A 16470-nucleotide genomic window follows, 5' to 3' on the forward strand; every position below is an offset into this window, starting at 1 on the left:
TGGCTGTGTGTATTTGTAATAGGCTGTTGGAGTTGTGTTTGTCCTTTTCTGGATTGTAAGAGAAGTGCAACTGGATTTTGTGGATTTGTCTGCTCTACATAAAGTCCTCAATGATGAAAGAAAGAAAGAAAGAAAGAAAGACACCAAATGTAAGGATGATTACATAGTAACTATGTAGTCGACTGATTACACCTCATTGTGACCTTGATCTGATGGATTTTCTGAAGAAGATAGTCGTAGATAAGTAGATGTAGATAAGAAGACATTTCCCCCCCATTGTTGGCCGCTTTCCCTCTCACTCTGCTATGTTAAGTTAGGTGTGAACTGTTTTCACGTAAATGTGTGTGTGTGTTAACACCTCTCGGGTATACGCACACAGACTTCCTTTGTTATGTGCAGATAGGTCGTTTATGGCATAATACTGTTGGCGTGTGCCCACCCTGTCAAAAATAGCAGTAATATGAGGAAGGGGTGGAGCATTCACGCTTCAATCGCTTAAATGTGAGGAAGTGAAGAGATGTTATAAAAAAGAGTCGGTAGTAAAGAAAGACAAGAGGCGGCGAGCAGAGCAATGGAATCATCACAGAGAAGCTTAGAAGGCCGAGCCAAGGAGCAAACGCCTGCAGGTAAGGCCAGAATGGATCAAATGTGTTTCTTAAATTACCCAATCAGAACCAACAAATGCTGAAGCAGTTCAGCTTTTTCCAATATATTGATCAATAGCTGGTTGAGGACGATGCTGCATACTAATGTTTAACACCTTTATTGCCTACCGCAGGTGTACAAATGTGTCAGAACTGTCAGCTGATATTGAGATTGACTGTTGTCATAGCGACAGTCGTCCTGGTGATAGGACTTGTTGTGGGTTTGGCTTTAGTTGGTGAGTACATATGTAATAGACTGTATAATCAGCATCATATGCATCTGTGTGTTTATATTTCAATGGACTTTCAGGTTTTCAGCTTTGTTTTTGTCAGCTTTAGTTTTTTTTCTCAGCTTGTTACCCTCAATTTTATATTTTTAGATGGAGTTTCCAATATAGATTAATCCTCCAGAATCTATCTCATAGTTTTTATATCTAGTTTTAAACTGGTTTTGTATTTCCTTGGCTATTTGGTGTGTTAGGTACCAGGACAGCAGCTCCAGAGAAGGATCCGACCAACAAACCTCCCGGAGAGGAGCCGCTGAAGCAATGCCAAAGAGAGCGCCGAGACGTCACCCTGATGCTCCACAGGGTCACACAAGGTGACCTCGCTTTACATCTGACACACACAACTGAAAAACACATTGCTCACCTTTATAAAGTAAAATGATCATAAAGCGCAAAACCTCCTCTGTTCCATTAACAGTGTTTTCTCTCTGTCTCTGCGTCTAGACTCCAGATGCGGTGTGTGTCCTCGGTTGTGGCGTTGGTGGAGGGGCCACTGCTACTTCTTCTCAGTAGGACTGGAGGAAAATCTGCGCTGGCATGAGAGCGCCCAGTTCTGCCGGCGACACAACAGCAGCCTGGCGGTGATCGAAGACTCTGCAGAGATGGTAAAGAATCCTACCGTATTGTGATCGTGTTCATAATCGTATTGTGAATGGAGACTGTCTGGGTCAAAGGGTCAAAAGGTCAAATTGAACCCAAAGCTCAGGAATGTTCAGACAATAAAGAAACAAATGGATCCCTTTACATGATCCTTCTTCCACAGGACTTTATTCAAGGTGTAATGAGGACCTTCTCCCGTCTCCCCTTTCTGTGGGTGGGACTCACAGACGCCCAGCAGGAGGGACGGTGGCTGTGGTTGGACGGGACCGGCATCAAGCAATACATGCTGTGAGTCCAGAACCACTGCCCCAGCTGGGTCTTTGTTTGAGTGAACACTTATTTGCTATTATGCAAACATTTGACACTATCCGTCTGTGTTGCAGGCTGGACATAAAGTGGGACGCCGACTACAGGGACTGTGCGGACCTGCGGGGGGGAGGGAGCCTGTTCGCCGTGGAATGTGACGCGTTCGGACCCTGGACCTGTAAGAGGGAGTTCTGAACCCAAAACGTACTGACCGACTCGGCACACGAAGACTCAAAGACAACAAGACACGTTTATTAAAACAATCACTAAGTACAGATTGTGAAAGTGCATTATAAAGTGCATCCATGCTGAATGTGTGCAGACTAGTCCATGTCCATAGATACAGATTCAGTAAAACCGGTGCCATTATGCAAAACAACAACATTCTTCATAAATACTTTTCATCGCCATTAAAAGTTATTTTCAGTCTGACAATCTCAAGTCCTGTATCATCAACCTGAAGAAATGTAGACTCTATTTAAGGTGTAAATGCTTGGACGTGTTTATTTTCAATGTTCTGTTCATGGTGACACAGAGACAGATACACGGCAACATCACACTTTATTCAGTTCAAAACTGAAATTTAGCTTTAGAATTCAGGGTTATTGCCAAAGCAGGTTTGATTTGTTTTCAGGAACTCAGATTCCTGTGAATTTCAAACATTCCCGTTGTTTCATGAATCCACTGTGCTCTTAAATTTGAACTTTTCTTTTTGTTGCCTTGTGGTTCACCCATGATCCAGTCAGAGTTGTCATGGTGTCAGATCTCTCATGCCTGTGGTGGGATGATGGTCATGAGCGTGCGTCCATCCATTGGGGCGAAGAGCGGGTACAGCTTTCCTTTGAAGGATGCGGTAAAGGTGTAGATGTGGGACTTGGTTTGGGCGTTGTAGAAGGAGATCTGACCCTCCTTGTAATCTAAGTAGATCCCTATGCGGCGAGCCACCAGGCCCGCGGGCAGAGGCGTCTCCGGCTTGGTGCAGGCGTACAGCTGGTTGGTGCTGCGCCACAGGACCCAGTATCCCTGCTCGGGGGTCATCGGGAAGTGACCGTGGCGCTTGGAGTGGGCAGAGGTCACTCCCACCCGCCAGTAGCCGTCGTTGACTATGTCCACTTCCCAGTAGTGGCGTCCTTGGGCGTAGCCCTCCCAGCCCAGCACGCCGGACCAGCTGTCAAAGCGCTGGGAGCTGTACGGCAACTCGGCGGGAGACAGGCCCTCTTGGACCGCACGCTGGTCCTCTGACACCGTCAGCCACGGGTGGTTGGTCTTGGAGTCGAGAACTACATCGGCTGTTTGGAAAAGGAGAGAAGGTTGATGAAAGGAAACTCAAAATACTGAGAATGGGATGTTTTTTAAATTGCCTAAATGATAAAACCTCAGAGTAAAGCTGAGTCGTACCTGCTGCAGTCAAAATCCAACTCCAGACTGGAAAATACAGAAAAACACAGTTGAGTTAAAAATGGTAGAGTGGGAAATGCATAAAACGTGACCCTATAACCTTCTCCCAATGTTCTATCAAGTTCAAGTAGTCCAAACCAAATCTAAAAAGATCAGATTTAATTCATACTTCATTTGTGTGGAGAAACTACTGGCTCTGTCGCTATAACATCAAACTATTTGACTAAACTATAAGACAGCAACCAGACCTGTCTCCTTGTGTCACAACCGATCAGGTGAAACAATCAACATGCGCACACCTGAGTTAGGGATGTATCTCGAAATTCCAGCGTTCCATGTCCGCTGCTTTGCCAGCAGCCAAAGCTGTGGAATCATCTTCTGAATGGGAAAAGCAGAAATGTACTTTAGATGAGTCAGCATGTGGGCGTGTCCATTCACTGAATCTGATCCGATGACAGTTTATCTTTTGTCTTTGTTATCAGTTGGCTGTGGATTATTGTTGCTGAAGAGTCCAGTAGGACATAAGGAGTTACTGTAAATGGAGGCTATCACCTAACACACACTCAGGGACAAAGGTATGATCAAATCACAGTTTACATAACGCTGTTGAGTGACTTTGGACTGTGATCTGGTCATTGCCAGTTAACAACATCAGGCTTGGTGTTTGAACTTGAACGCTTTACCAAACACTTGACCTGTTATTTTTATTGTAAATCAGGTGAAGAGTCAAGTTTCCTGATACAACCATGTATTTATACACAAGTGTGTGTGTGTGTGTGTGTGTGTGTGTGTGTGTGTGCGTCTTACCGTCTCGTCCTCCTTGAGCAGAGACCAGGTGATGAACTCCAGCAGAGGCATCAGGTTGCACAGGCGTTTCTTCTTCAGGCCTAGCATACGCAGCAGTCTACCCAAGTCATCGCTCGGTACGCCACAGCTCTTTACAAACACACACAAACATGCACACACACCGAGACTTGCATCAACTGCATTCCAAAGACATACCAAATCGTGTGAAAAACATAAGGCATAAGATGACTCACCTCTGAGGCCAGTTGAAGCTCTTTGGCCCAATCCATTATCCTATCATGTGCTTCCTCTTTGGCGTCCGCGCCTCCTCTCTCGCTCTCTGAGGTCCAGGGTGTCTCTTTCAAGAGCTAGAGACACACAAATGTGATTTACAAAAAAAAAAAAAAGACTAACAAGTGGATGGAGGTTTACTTCTGGCACCCTGATCCCATTCTGAACGGTGCGTTCACTGACCTGGTCTGCGTGGTTGAGTTCGCTGGCCCACTGCAGGATCAGCTTCCTGCTCTCCTCCAGGCTGCGCTCGGCACGTGGGTCTGAACTCGTGCTGCCCCCTGCGGGTTCATCGCCACCTTGCTGCAACAACACGAAATCCCGTCACAAAACTCATCGGAGGTAGGTAGGAGGTCAAAACTCCATAAAACTGGGGGCCCCCCCATCGTAAAATCTGTGACTCTGACATCATCTTCCACTTTGGTCCCCCTGCATGTCCCTGCCCTGTATCACTGTAACGCAGGAAGAACTATCGTGACATTGAACTGTAAACAAGTTAATAACACACGTCAGCAGCCACCCTCTCTTTTAACCCAGTTATTGAACTCTGCTTGAACCACCAAGTTATCGTAGCCCATAGCAACGCTTATCCAATCTGCCCTCATAACTCCTGGTTCACCTGAACACATTCAACCCCAAGGAAACTCATTAGACTTGTTTTCGGCACCATTAAAGGAGATATGATTGAAAATATTTGGCTAGAAATGGTCTTTTAAGTTGGTGAACACACGTTACAATATACATTTACTTTTATGAGGACACTGAGGAAACATGGGGGAAGCCAGTTGGTCAGGGTCAGCACTTCCTTGTCAGTTGGTTATGTGGTTCACGTGTAATATGTTCAGGTGCACGCATGTTTCTCTACTTTCTGATGTACTGCTCTTTGCCCAGATTAAATCTATAAGGCTGTAGAAGAATACTGAGTTTAAAATGTATCGTAAAATGTTCTTTTTTCTCCAAATATATTATGTTATACTGAAAAGTAAGAGAGAAGAAGGGGATTTTTTTTATATTTTTAAAATTTAAATGAAACACAGAAAGGAGATACGTTGTGAAAATTGAGCTGAAAGATGAAAAAAAATAGGAAAGTCCCGAGTCAGAAAGACTTCTGTCCTTCCTTCGCTTGACTCCTACCTGGCAGACTTTGTCCACTTGTTCCTTCCAGTGGTGGATGAACTGCACACACTCCTGCAGGCTGCGCAGGTCCTTCAAGCCACTCTGGCGCACATTTTGCTGCGGGAAACACACGGTCAGATCAGATTGAGACGTTTACCCTCGTTCATAGAATTAATATTGTATGAATAAGGCCTTACCAGGTGTGTGTGTGTGTGTGTATGTGAATTGTTTACCTGTGAGGATTTGCCACGGCTGTTGGTGTGAATAGGCTTGGTGGGAGCCGATCCGTGGGCCTGTTGGACTTTCTCCGGCAGCATCCATCTTACAGCCCCTATAGAGCTGCTCTGCTTGATGTTCTCAGCCATCTGGTCTGCCTTGAATCCTGCATGGAGTAACATCAGGTATCTAACATTACTTTTCATGCCAGCAAAGTTTTCCTTCATATGGCAAATAGAAATCTGGTCAGGAATACCAGATTTCCATAACCAGGATTTTTAGACAGATGTCTCTTTTTACCAAAATTTTTTAATCAATTTCATTAAACTTTTTATAGTCGTTTATGTAATTTTTAATGTTCAATGTTATTCCTGTTGGCCTATGTGCTGCTTTACATCCCTGTCCATAATGCAAAGAGTAGAGTTCTGATCTACAAATACTTATACTGGTGTAAACACAAATGTGAAATATAGAAATTATTCCTTAAAAACCAGATGTGTAATGTTTACATAGTGAGTAGACTCAAACTTCCCAGAAAATGTTTTTGGTTACGGCCCTGGTCTCCAATAAGCATTCACAGCCATGATCACTGCGTTTATAGTCAAGTGTATTCATTTGGAGTTATTACAGTGATTAACAGAGATCATTTAGATTTATTTAGATTTAATTTCCATTATGCTACATTTTCACACTCGGTCTCAGGTATATGACAGCAATACAAGTAATGCAGTGACATAATATCTCACCTACCTCTGCTCTCAGATTTCAGAATACTTTTCATCTTGAAAGCAGGTAGCTTCACTCCTGTAGAATAAGGAGACGTTTAGTACATTTGGTTTGTTAATATGTCTCGAGTATCCCCTGTAATAGATACTGCAGTGAACAGCAATAAAAGTGACATGTGACATCTCACATGTTTTTATGATTTAACGTGATCAAACCAGATCACAGATGACTAATATCACTTAAACTATAAGACAACATTTCTCAATTACAGAACTAATGTCATTTAACTTGATTAATTACAACATAATTTTTATATTTTACAACATAATTAATAATGGTGATGACAAGCAGCAAACGATGAATTAGTAAAAGTAAAATATATAAAATATACACACTGAAAATAAGCCTCAACCTTATCCTCAAATAAATCCAAAATTACAAAATGAGCCTCTGATCTAATCCCCCATTACCGTCTAGTATTCCCAGAATTCCATACCTGTGCCCTGGTGGAGTGTGGCTGCAGCTCTGTATGCGGTGGGAGAAGACTGGACAGCGAACTCTGCCTGTCCAGCCTTTTTGTTCCTTCGTGCGTGCGTGCGTCTGATCTGATCTTTGGACTTTTAATGCAGGAAACATTATGCAGGTGAGTCTGACGCTAAATCTTTCCAACTTTCCAGCAGCTCCCTACAGGTCTACTGTCATTTTTACAACAGTGATAAAAACATATCACTCAGAATGACGCATCTGCTCAGATTGTGTATAATATTACAGTCAATAAAACATGAGCGGGCATGATTAGCAGAGGTCTTATGTGTGTGAATAACAAATTACAATCATGTTGCCTTGACACACGCTCACGCACACACACACACACACATAGACACACAGTCACACAGTCACACAGACACACAGACACACACACACACACACACACACACACTCACATGCTGTAATACTGAGCAGAGTGACTGTAATCGCGCACGTCTCCTCTCCAACATAACTGTCATAAAATCCTGCTTTGGTTGTACAGCAAACTTTAGAATGTTTTTGTACGATATTCAACCCTTGTCAGTGTTTCAGGCTTTTCACTCTGTTATAATTTGGATGATTCGGTCAAAATGCTTAACATTTTGTTCTTATCAGAGAGATACCAGAACGATTCTTCTTCTTCTGTGTTTCGCCGGTTCTTCTTCAGGCCTGCACATAATTAGAACAACACAGATTTTGTTGTGTGGGCTTGTTTCTCATTGGTGGAGGTATGGGCGCTAATAAGTGTCTCCTATCTCTGAATGATTGACTTCAAACCAGATATAAAACCTGTGTGGTGGGTGGAGGCACATTTACAGAGCAAAGGTGAATCAGTCAGAACGGCACAGTGCACATGTAGATTCAGTTTCAGATTTATTTTCAAATTCAGAAAAACACATCTATGACACGTTTCAACAAATGTAAAAAAAAAAGTAGTTAAGCTTAAAAGGCAGTTTTAAGTTCCATTTAGAAGTTTTGTTTGTTATGTATAACAGTGAGACGCAGGCCTCTGTAATCCATCCATCTTTTAATAATGCTCTCTTTTCACAACAATGCATTGAGGCCCTCCAAGGCTCTCAAACGTCCCATTCTACAGCTTCACTACATTGACGGATGACTTTTGGGTGAAATAAGATGAGACTTGGTAACTTCTTTGCATATAAAAGTGGCATCACAACTCTGATTCTACCTAAATCTAAAAGAAACAATACCTTAAGTATCTTAAAAATATGTACATACAAGTGGACATATAAAAAAAAATAGGAGCGTGTGGGAGATCCTGTTGTTGCTTGCGTCGCACAATCGGCCATTTAGTTCCAGTTCTTGAAGAATTGCTTGAAGATGACGTTCTCCCTCCCCTGGGGCAGGATCTCCACCTGAGGGTAGAAACACAAAGCACGTATGAGATTATATGTCACCTTTACTGCTTCCTTCTTAGCGGCGATGTCATGATTTTAGTGTTTCCCCTCTCAGCCACACCTGTGTTTTCATCCGGGCGTAGTTCATTTGTTCGATGAAGTTATCTGCCATCTTCAGGGCCTCTTTCTTCTCCTCAGTGTTGGCTCCGCTACCTAGCATTCACCAAAAATAAAAATAGAAAATAGAACAGCACTCCGAGTTAAAGGGCGACCTCACCAATGTATCTTTCTTTAGCACAAACAAGAAGTAACCCTTGTAATGTCATAGATGTCATTTCCCTTGACCTGGAACAGCGCCCTCTACCCTCTACAAGCACTGTTATTCAAGTAGTTTTTGCAGAGTAACAACCAATAAACTGACATAGGTTTGCATTATGCACCCATTTCAATGGTTTCATTGATGTTCTGAGACCCTGCGTCCTCATATGTGGACATTACATTTTTCCGTCCCTACTCCTTATACATCATTGTGCTTAACTTAAACCTGTTGTCCTCATGCCTGGAAATTCTTCTCTGCCCCCTAGTGGTATAAATGCCACTTTGGGTCGCTAGAACATAGCAGACAGGAGGAAACGTGATCACACTCTTCCCACTAATCCCAAATTTCAAGGAGAAATAAATAGAAAACAAGTCTCAGGAGGTTAAAGGGGACGTGTGTGATGAGGAAGTGATTGTCCCCGAAATAAAGAGAGAGGACATTATTGTCTTCACTCACCTTTCCAGACGAAGATCTTCCCGTTTGCCCCGTTATCCAGAATGAAGCAGTCATCACGGACCAGCAGCTCCTTGGCAAACGGGCTCTTCGCAGACAATTTGGTCATTGTCATTGAACCTGTCGCATCAGACACCTGACAAGTAAATGGGGAGGGGGGGGGGAACAGAATCTCTCTTTAAATTAAGGTATTTGTAGCATGCATTTAGTGTGCAAAATGGCGGTTTGATGTAATGATGTATTATTGGTTGTTTTGTGACCTTGTAGAGGGAGGCGGAGTTGGAGATATCTGCTTTGCTGTCCTCTTCTAGCGTGCTCTCTGCCAGCGCAGGCATCTGACCCAGGACCTGCTCGTCAACAAGAACAAGCTCACAGTCAGCAAGGAGAACCGTGACCTCATCTCAACCTTTTGAATGAAATAGTTGGAGGTATGTTTACCTTGAGCATCTCCGGTGGCTCCTCCCCCTCGCTGGTGTCCATGATTCGAGCTTTGCCGTGTCGGTCGGTGTCGCGGATCAGCGAGGCGATCTCACGCACTTTCTGCTTCTCGAAGACGTTGGCCTGCGAGCCGATCCAAGACACGATCGTCTGCGGGATGAAGAGGAAGGCGAGGAAAGTGAGTTTGTGCCACATCAAATCCAATTTTATCCCAGAATTTGGTCAAATGAGGCCTTGCAGAATGAAGGTGACCTACAACTTCATCCAATTAAGAAAGCGAATTTTAATAGACGTCACTACGTTTTGACATGATCTGATATGGGATACTCTGGATGTGTCCTTACCTCCCCAAGGTCGAGGATGAAGCAGTCTCCTTTGTTGAAGCTAGCCCAGGACAGCTCCACCTCTTTGGCACGAATGTTGCGCTTCCCTTTGATCTGGTACAACCTCTGCACCGTACCAGATCCTTGGGGCCTCCTGAAGCCGGAGTCTACGCCCCCCTCCTGTAAGGAAAGGGGGACATTCCATTTAAAGACATCGTAAAAGAGAGATAGAATAATACCGTTTGTATATAGTGCCGGGAAATGCTGATTTGTTATTACGAGCCGTTCGCAGCCTCTGTGCAAGTCTGACACAAATGGACTTTGGCACAGAGTGGTTGGTGTCATAAAGTAATAAAGGAATTGCTCTGTAATAACCTCTAAATGTAATACGGTACCTCTCAAATCTGAATCCAGATGTAAGGGTTATGTTTTTGCAGAATGTTTTTTATTGAAGGCAGCACCTGATAACATAACATGAGCATGCGGTTACATAACATTAGTTACAACATATAGAGAAGGAAAGACAGTAGTAGTCGTGCACATGACGATGGGACATAAGGCCTCTGATCCCCACCTTGTAGCTGACGCCTCTGGGGAACAGAATCATGAACTCCGGGGACTCGTAGCCCTGGACCTGTCTGTGCTGGATGGGGTCACCGCCCAGGAAGTTGTCCAGCTGAGTGGCCAGCATGGCACAGGCCACCTGCTCGTCCCGAGACGACTTCTCACCTGCGAGGGAGGAAAGAGTTTGAGAAGAAGAAGCCTTTCACCCCACGAGACAACCACTCTCATTACGAATTGGAAAACACAGGGGTCTTAAATGAGTGCTGGGGGAGCAATGGGTGGGACCGGGAGATGTGCGCTTGAGTAAAGAGCCTCTCCACGCTGCGACAATCAGCTTAGTGTTACCTAAGCACCGGATACACGCTGGAAACAACGGCACGGTAACAGCCCTCGTGCATTTTTAATCAGCCCCACCATCCCACATCCCTCGGGACTCCTTCCTCCTCCTTTGCACCTCACCCCTGTTCACTACCATCATCCACCCTCATCCAGCCCCCCCACAAACACACAATGGCGCAAAGGGTCAGGCTTTGTGTCTCGTGTGTCATCGCCATTAGCAGGAGGGTCATTAGTGTTTCAGCCACTGCTCAGGGGCCAGGAGGAGGAGAAAACTTTTGAGCTACTTCACTTCAGATTTAACATTAAACAAGAGAAATGTGGCTGTTGATGTATTTCAAATGCCTTGTGTGCTCATGACAAAGTGTGTAAAACCCTTGTGTTATCTCATATTTGGGGAGTTTTGGGGCGAATATTACATATGTGCTCCATCCGGACATCATGTTCTGTGTTCTGTACAATAAGAAACGAGCGAACGTGAGGAGAGTTTCAGATACACGTCATGTGACCTAGATGTGGCTCCAGCCCCTCACCTATCCACATGTGGAGGTCGCTGCCCTCCTCCCCGCGGTTCTGCAGCACCAGGTACGAGTCCCCGTTGAAAAAGGCCCCCACCTCCGAGAGATCCAGCGGCACGGCCTTCATCTTCTCCACCCTCCACACCCGGAGGCCCGGCTCTCGCACCTCCGGACCGAACTGTCCCGGCGCGGCCTGGAAGTGAAGCATTCTGCGCGGAGAGCAAGGGAGGAGACGTGTTGTGAGGAGAAGGGGAGGAGGAGTGTTTGAGATGCAGTTATAGAGGAGAGACAGAGGGGTGAATGAGGAATTCTATGGTTTACAGAACAGAAACTTTATACTGAGGCGTTATGATGCTCGTGTGGCTCAAAGGTGGCAGATTCACTTTGGCCCGGCTCAAATAAGTGTGAATGCGTAGAAATGTCTCGCTGTGTGTGTGTCGCAGTTAAGAGAAGTAGGAGGTGAAGTGAAGCCTGCACAGCCCTGTCACAGGAAGGAAGCGGTTGTCTGAGTATGAAGACATTTATCATTGCTTCCTCACTGATGGTTGAGCGATGAAGACAGAAAGAAGTCGGTTGATGTGGTGACGGATATTTTGGTGGAGGACGCAACACAAAACGAGGGCTTGTGTTGCAGCTGGAGGACCACGATGCTGTTTCATGTCGCATTTATGCAACTCAACACCAGACAGGCATACAATTGTGCAAATGAGGGTGTGGCTATATGCAAGCTGGCTCGTGTCTTAGGTGGAAATGAGCCCCAGTATGAGTTAGGCTAATAACACACAGCAAGTAACCACATACCTCTCTCTCTTTCCTATCCTCTTATCATATAAATGTGACCGTCAGTGCTTCCTGGTTCACATCAGACGCATCAAAAGCTTCATATTTGTGCTTTCCTGTGCACGTAAAAGCATCCAAAGCAATTAACAACATTCCAAATATATTGTTTACATTCTGCCGGACCAGGATATCTGGATCGTTGCGTTTGTAGATTAATTCCAAACATATCTTAAATCTGAATAGATATGAATAGATAAACATCCCCGTAGTAAGGATGGTGCAGTTATGACCGGTTGCCTTGATAAGCTTGATAACAACCGAGCAGTTTATGTTTGGGTTTAGCTCCTACACAGGCACCACTCTGCAGCCATAACCTGATAACTGAACATACAATTTAACGACGGGATTAAGGAGATTGAAGCCAAGTGAGGACACGGTTGTTATGGTGTGCCTGCAAATCACACACTCTGCAATTCTATGTATGTGTGTGTGTGTTAGATGAGAAAGAATGTAAACGACATTCTGGAAATCAGCAGCATGCCTGAGAAATATAGAAATGAACCTATCAGGGCCTGATCGTCAACTCTGTGACCAATCACGTCAAACAGGATGTCCACACCTGTTGCTTTTGTCGGCGTTTATCAAGTTTAGACAGATAGATGGTTGGATATTATTCCTGAGCCGTCGCCTGTGCTCGGTAAAGAGATGCTGCGTTTGTGGACACAGGAAAGAGACAGAATGAGAGGCAGAGGGTGAAGTGAGACAAGTGAATCAATATTTGAACCATTAAAAAGGTTGAATTGGAGCGAAAAGAGCCACAAGAGAGGGACGAGAGAGAGAGCAAGAGAGACAAAGGGCCCACAGCAGGGGGGCCCAGGGTCGGTTAGGGTTACAACACTTGGACATCAGCTGGAAGAGTAAATAAGGAGGGCAGAGGGGGAAAAAAGCTGCGGTCCACTTAACTGTATGATCTCCACTGGTACCTCTGGCATGCTTTCTGACTCCGGCTCCATTCTGTGTGTCCACTGGAGTGTGTGTGAACCACTACCTGTGTGCCTGTGTGTGTGTGTGGGTGTGTGTGTGTATTTGTGTGTGTGTGTACGGGCTGAGAGGCCTGTTGAGTAGGAGTGTTTGCACTCACCCTGGCCTGGTTAGCTTATATGAGGGAGGTAACAGGAGCCGGCGCGATGATACCTGCAGCCCGTGGATAGGAACGCCACGTGGGGCAGGGGGGGAGGGGGGGGGAGAGCAGAGTCGGGTTCCTGGTTCCTGGCTAAAGCTAAACACCGGGCCGATAATTATTGGGAGAGTGAGCTGTTGGCTCCTCCGTCTTTCCACCCCGCCCCTTCACCCTTATCCTCCCTCATCCTGCTTTGCCCTCCTCACAGGTTAAAAAACAACGGCGCAGATAAGACGTGGAGGTGTGAGATCCCTCGTTCTCTACGTCTGACATGATTCCTACTGTAATCAGAGATGTCGGAATTGCAACCTTAGGCCCTATTAAGACTCTTTCCCATAACACCACTGTTCTGCCTTCAGCTATCATGTGTTTCAATCAAACAAGGTGATGTGAAAACGAAAAAACCCGTGTATTTAGACTTTCCAGGTAATTTTGGGCTCTTATTTTGGTAATCTAGAGGGCAGCAATACACTGACAGCACATTCATCAGGATGGAGCACTAAAAGAAGTTTGCATAATGATTTAAATTATTCAAATGATCTGTTTCCGTTCAAATCCTATCCTTGACGTCAAACCTGTCCTGTGATATTGAGGTGTGTTTCTTGCATTTCAATGACAGGAAACCGACCTTCACCTGTTTACATCTCTAGCATATTTATAAAAAAAACATTCATAAATATAAATGTGACCCTAAAATGTATTTCGGTGGAGAGCTTCTGCTTCTTGCATTATGACAGAAGGAGTCATGCTTGCATCAATGTGTGGTGAATGGGGAAACATGTGATGTTTGCTCATGTACGAGGCTGTATGGAAACACTTAGAATAGTCTGGAAACTGCTGCTGAGTCGTTTGTTTGCCATTTGAGGTGATTGTATGAAGGGACGCGCCCCATCACGGATCTCTATAATCCAATTCAGCGACTTATAACAGCGTGGAAAGGACGAAAAGAAGTTAAAAGTGAGGCCAGCTTGTCTCGATGATTGAGAGAGCAGAAGAGTGGACGGAGGGAGAGAGAGAGAGAGAAATGGCTACAGGGGTCACCGAGTCAATCAGTCATTCATGCGTTGTTAACCAGACAGAAATATGAGAGCAGACAATAAGCAGACAAGGCATGGAGAGGTCTGAGAGCAATCTGGCAATGGACAGGGTGTGTGTGTGTGTGTGTGTACACCCAGGTGCACTGTATACTTATGAGATTAGTAGACTGAAATCAAGACAGTCTGACAGAGACAAGAGGGGAATCTGAGAGGATCAGAGGACGAGAGGAATGAGAAAGCAAACACAATTACTGAGAAATAAAATGGATAAAAATGTGGAACACTTCTTTTGCAGAGATCTGTATTAATACAATCTTGCTAATGAGATGGAAAAGGATGTAGGAAGTGAGACGAGTACGATGTGGGAAGAGGGAAAAGAGGGTGTGTGAGGGGAAAATGGATGTTAGGGCGAAACTGAGATCTATTGTCCTTCAAATTCCTCTGTTTGCTTTCAGGAGGGGAAGGAATGCCAGACGGGCAGATAGAGGAAGAAATGTCTGGGCGGAAAAATAGGGAAATATTTAGGCAAAGTAGCAAAGAAAGAAAACTAGGAAAGAAGTGAAAATAGGAAGAGAATGAATATCTGGGATAAAAGTGAAGTTTCCTGTTGAGACTTACCTTGCAGTGTGAAGCGGTGATGAGAGGGAGCTCGACGCAGCAGAGAGTGGAGAGAAAACACTTTGTGCGAGGAGACACACGTCCTAAACACACAAATTCTTTCTCTCTCTCTCTCTCTCTCTCTCTCTCTCTCTCTCCCTCTCTCTCTCACACACACACTCAGACATTTCCTGCCTCTGTCTGTAGTCCAGCCCACTGACTCAGACACACACACACAAAAGTGCGGAAACTTGATTGAATCGGGGAGTTTCACTTCATGCAGGGTGGGAGTTAAAACCAGCAGATTTCAAGGGGTAGGTTGAGCAAATTGCTTTGTTTGATCTAAACCTGATGAAAGAACAACTTTTTCATTTTGTGTTTTTGTTTGTAACGCTCACATTCTGTGAAAAACTAACATACTTTATATTTCAAAACTATTCCTCACACCATGGTTTACAATAAGGAATGTTTTTTTGTATTTTGCTGCTACAGGTTTCATGTGTAGCTGCTTGTGCTGACCGCTTAACATCCAGGCCTCTATGGTTACTAAATAACATAGAGGCACCAGCTAAACACACAGATTAGTCACTACTAATGTCAGAGCAATACCCTGTCAGCACATAATCACTCATCCTGAAAGCTGTGATTCACGTTTTCCACATTCAAAGTCGGAAAGAGCAGTTTCTTCACCAGGGAAAGAACAAATCCAGAAACTCTTTAAAACCTGGAATCTCTTTACGTGGCATACCAAGAAGGTCCTGGGTTCAAATCCCGCCACATGCTTTCTACGCAGAGGTCAAAGTTCCTCAATGAAGTGAGGTATTAACAAGAAAAAAATCAATTTAAGAAGAACAGCACTCATTTTGTCCATCCCCTTTCCAGCCTTGGCAGAGGTATGTGCTCATTCCGAGGGCCTCTGTAAGTGTTCTCTGCTCTCTACACACTCATAAAGCATTTATAATCAGTGTGGCCATGCGTTAAAAACACTTATCGTGATTCTAATTAAATATACATTTAATTAGGACAACACAACAGAGCCTCTTCCCCCCTAGCAGTGAAGGTGATGGGCGGCCAATCAGAACTCCTGTTTCTGATCTGTGGGCGGGACTTCCTGTAATTGTTAGTGATGATCAAATTATTAGTCATCACGTATCGATAGAAAATGTGCTTTTACTTCCCAAATTCTTTTTTTGTTGTTGTTGTTGAATATTTTGAATTTTTTTTTTATATATACGGAGAGAAGGGAAAAAACGAGAAAGAAAAAGGAAAAGGAAGGAAATATTGACTTGGACCCAAATAGTTCTTTAATAAACGCGGATAATTGGTTCCAGCTGTCCTCCATTAATTAGCTCACAAACACATGCAGCTGCTCATTCCCGGACCCAACTTCCATTTTAATTTGGCGAATTAAAGTCAAAGAATGGCGAAACAACTACCAGGAGGAAGCGAGCTCAAATCCCCGTAAGTAAGTAAAAAAAAAAAAAAAAAACATTAATCCGGTGTTCACGTGTTATATAATATACGTTATATTATGTTTACTCACTGTTATTCCGTTATCTGATTTAATTGTTTTCACGCGGCGTCATTATGCAATATTGCCTATTTGTGATGCGCCATTCAAATAAACACGTTAACTTTAATCGTTAAATTTTACTGAAGCTAAACTTTA

General features: G+C 44.2%; 3 protein-coding genes across 6 annotated transcripts; 1 reads left to right on the forward strand and 2 right to left on the reverse strand.

Moving 5' to 3' along the window:
• Positions 1 to 151: 151 nt before the first annotated feature.
• Positions 152 to 3804, forward strand: LOC143008131 (CD209 antigen-like protein 2). Its single transcript, XM_076159743.1, has 7 exons — positions 152 to 626; positions 779 to 880; positions 1126 to 1245; positions 1376 to 1536; positions 1695 to 1819; positions 1915 to 2015; positions 3718 to 3804. The coding sequence occupies exons 1-7, from the start codon at positions 572 to 574 to the stop codon at positions 3771 to 3773; spliced, it is 720 nt and encodes a 239-aa protein (XP_076015858.1). The 5' UTR covers positions 152 to 571; the 3' UTR covers positions 3774 to 3804.
• Positions 2533 to 4946, reverse strand: LOC143008116 (butyrophilin subfamily 3 member A1). 2 transcript variants are annotated; one of them, XM_076159732.1, is made up of 6 exons: positions 4496 to 4946; positions 4276 to 4389; positions 4043 to 4171; positions 3535 to 3613; positions 3236 to 3262; positions 2533 to 3126 (listed from the first exon to the last, which is right to left on the reverse strand). In XM_076159732.1, exons 2-6 carry the CDS (start codon positions 4309 to 4311, stop codon positions 2606 to 2608), a joined length of 792 nt encoding a protein of 263 aa, XP_076015847.1. In that variant the 5' UTR covers positions 4312 to 4389; positions 4496 to 4946; the 3' UTR covers positions 2533 to 2605. The 2 variants fall into 2 exon arrangements, with proteins under 2 accessions (XP_076015847.1, XP_076015841.1); XM_076159726.1 differs by lacking the exon at positions 4496 to 4946 and having other exon boundaries at positions 4276 to 4483.
• A 2808-nt stretch (positions 4947 to 7754) lies between these two features.
• On the reverse strand, positions 7755 to 14974 carry capgb (capping protein (actin filament), gelsolin-like b). 3 transcript variants are annotated; one of them, XM_076161490.1, is made up of 10 exons: positions 14823 to 14945; positions 12607 to 12695; positions 11223 to 11416; positions 10364 to 10518; positions 9811 to 9969; positions 9467 to 9616; positions 9289 to 9375; positions 9032 to 9164; positions 8378 to 8469; positions 7755 to 8274 (listed from the first exon to the last, which is right to left on the reverse strand). In XM_076161490.1, the coding sequence occupies exons 3-10, from the start codon at positions 11413 to 11415 to the stop codon at positions 8209 to 8211; spliced, it is 1035 nt and encodes a 344-aa protein (XP_076017605.1). In that variant the 5' UTR covers position 11416; positions 12607 to 12695; positions 14823 to 14945; the 3' UTR covers positions 7755 to 8208. The 3 variants fall into 3 exon arrangements, with proteins under 3 accessions (XP_076017605.1, XP_076017603.1, XP_076017604.1); XM_076161488.1 differs by lacking the exon at positions 12607 to 12695 and having other exon boundaries at positions 14823 to 14974; XM_076161489.1 differs by lacking the exon at positions 14823 to 14945 and having other exon boundaries at positions 12607 to 12624.
• Positions 14975 to 16470: the final 1496 nt, after the last annotated feature.

The sequence above is a fragment of the Genypterus blacodes genome, unplaced genomic scaffold (assembly GCF_046128005.1).
Source record: "Genypterus blacodes isolate CSIRO-AG114 ecotype Tasmania unplaced genomic scaffold, CSIRO-AGI_Gbla_v1 ptg000011l_1, whole genome shotgun sequence".
Lineage (NCBI taxonomy): Eukaryota > Metazoa > Chordata > Actinopteri > Ophidiiformes > Ophidiidae > Genypterus > Genypterus blacodes.

Excerpts from the sequence above, each read along its gene's own strand:
- LOC143008131 (XM_076159743.1), top strand. The coding sequence starts at position 572 with ATGGAATCATCACAGAGAAGCTTAGAAGGCCGAGCCAAGGAGCAAACG. Across the intron at positions 881-1,125 it reads TGTGGGTTTGGCTTTAGTTG|GTACCAGGACAGCAGCTCCA; the intron begins GTGAGTACATAT and ends TTGGTGTGTTAG. Across the intron at positions 1,246-1,375 it reads GCTCCACAGGGTCACACAAG|ACTCCAGATGCGGTGTGTGT; the intron begins GTGACCTCGCTT and ends CTCTGCGTCTAG.
- LOC143008116 (XM_076159732.1), bottom strand. The coding sequence starts at position 4,311 with ATGGATTGGGCCAAAGAGCTTCAACTGGCCTCAGAG. Across the intron at positions 3,614-4,042 it reads TGCTCAAGGAGGACGAGACG|AAGATGATTCCACAGCTTTG; the intron begins GTAAGACGCACA and ends TTTCCCATTCAG. Across the intron at positions 3,127-3,235 it reads TTGGATTTTGACTGCAGCAG|CCGATGTAGTTCTCGACTCC; the intron begins GTACGACTCAGC and ends TTTTCCAAACAG.
- capgb (XM_076161488.1), bottom strand. The coding sequence starts at position 11,415 with ATGCTTCACTTCCAGGCCGCGCCGGGACAGTTCGGTCCGGAGGTGCGA. Across the intron at positions 9,970-10,363 it reads CCAGAGGCGTCAGCTACAAG|GAGGGGGGCGTAGACTCCGG; the intron begins GTGGGGATCAGA and ends CTTTCCTTACAG. Across the intron at positions 9,617-9,810 it reads TCATCCTCGACCTTGGGGAG|ACGATCGTGTCTTGGATCGG; the intron begins GTAAGGACACAT and ends TTCATCCCGCAG.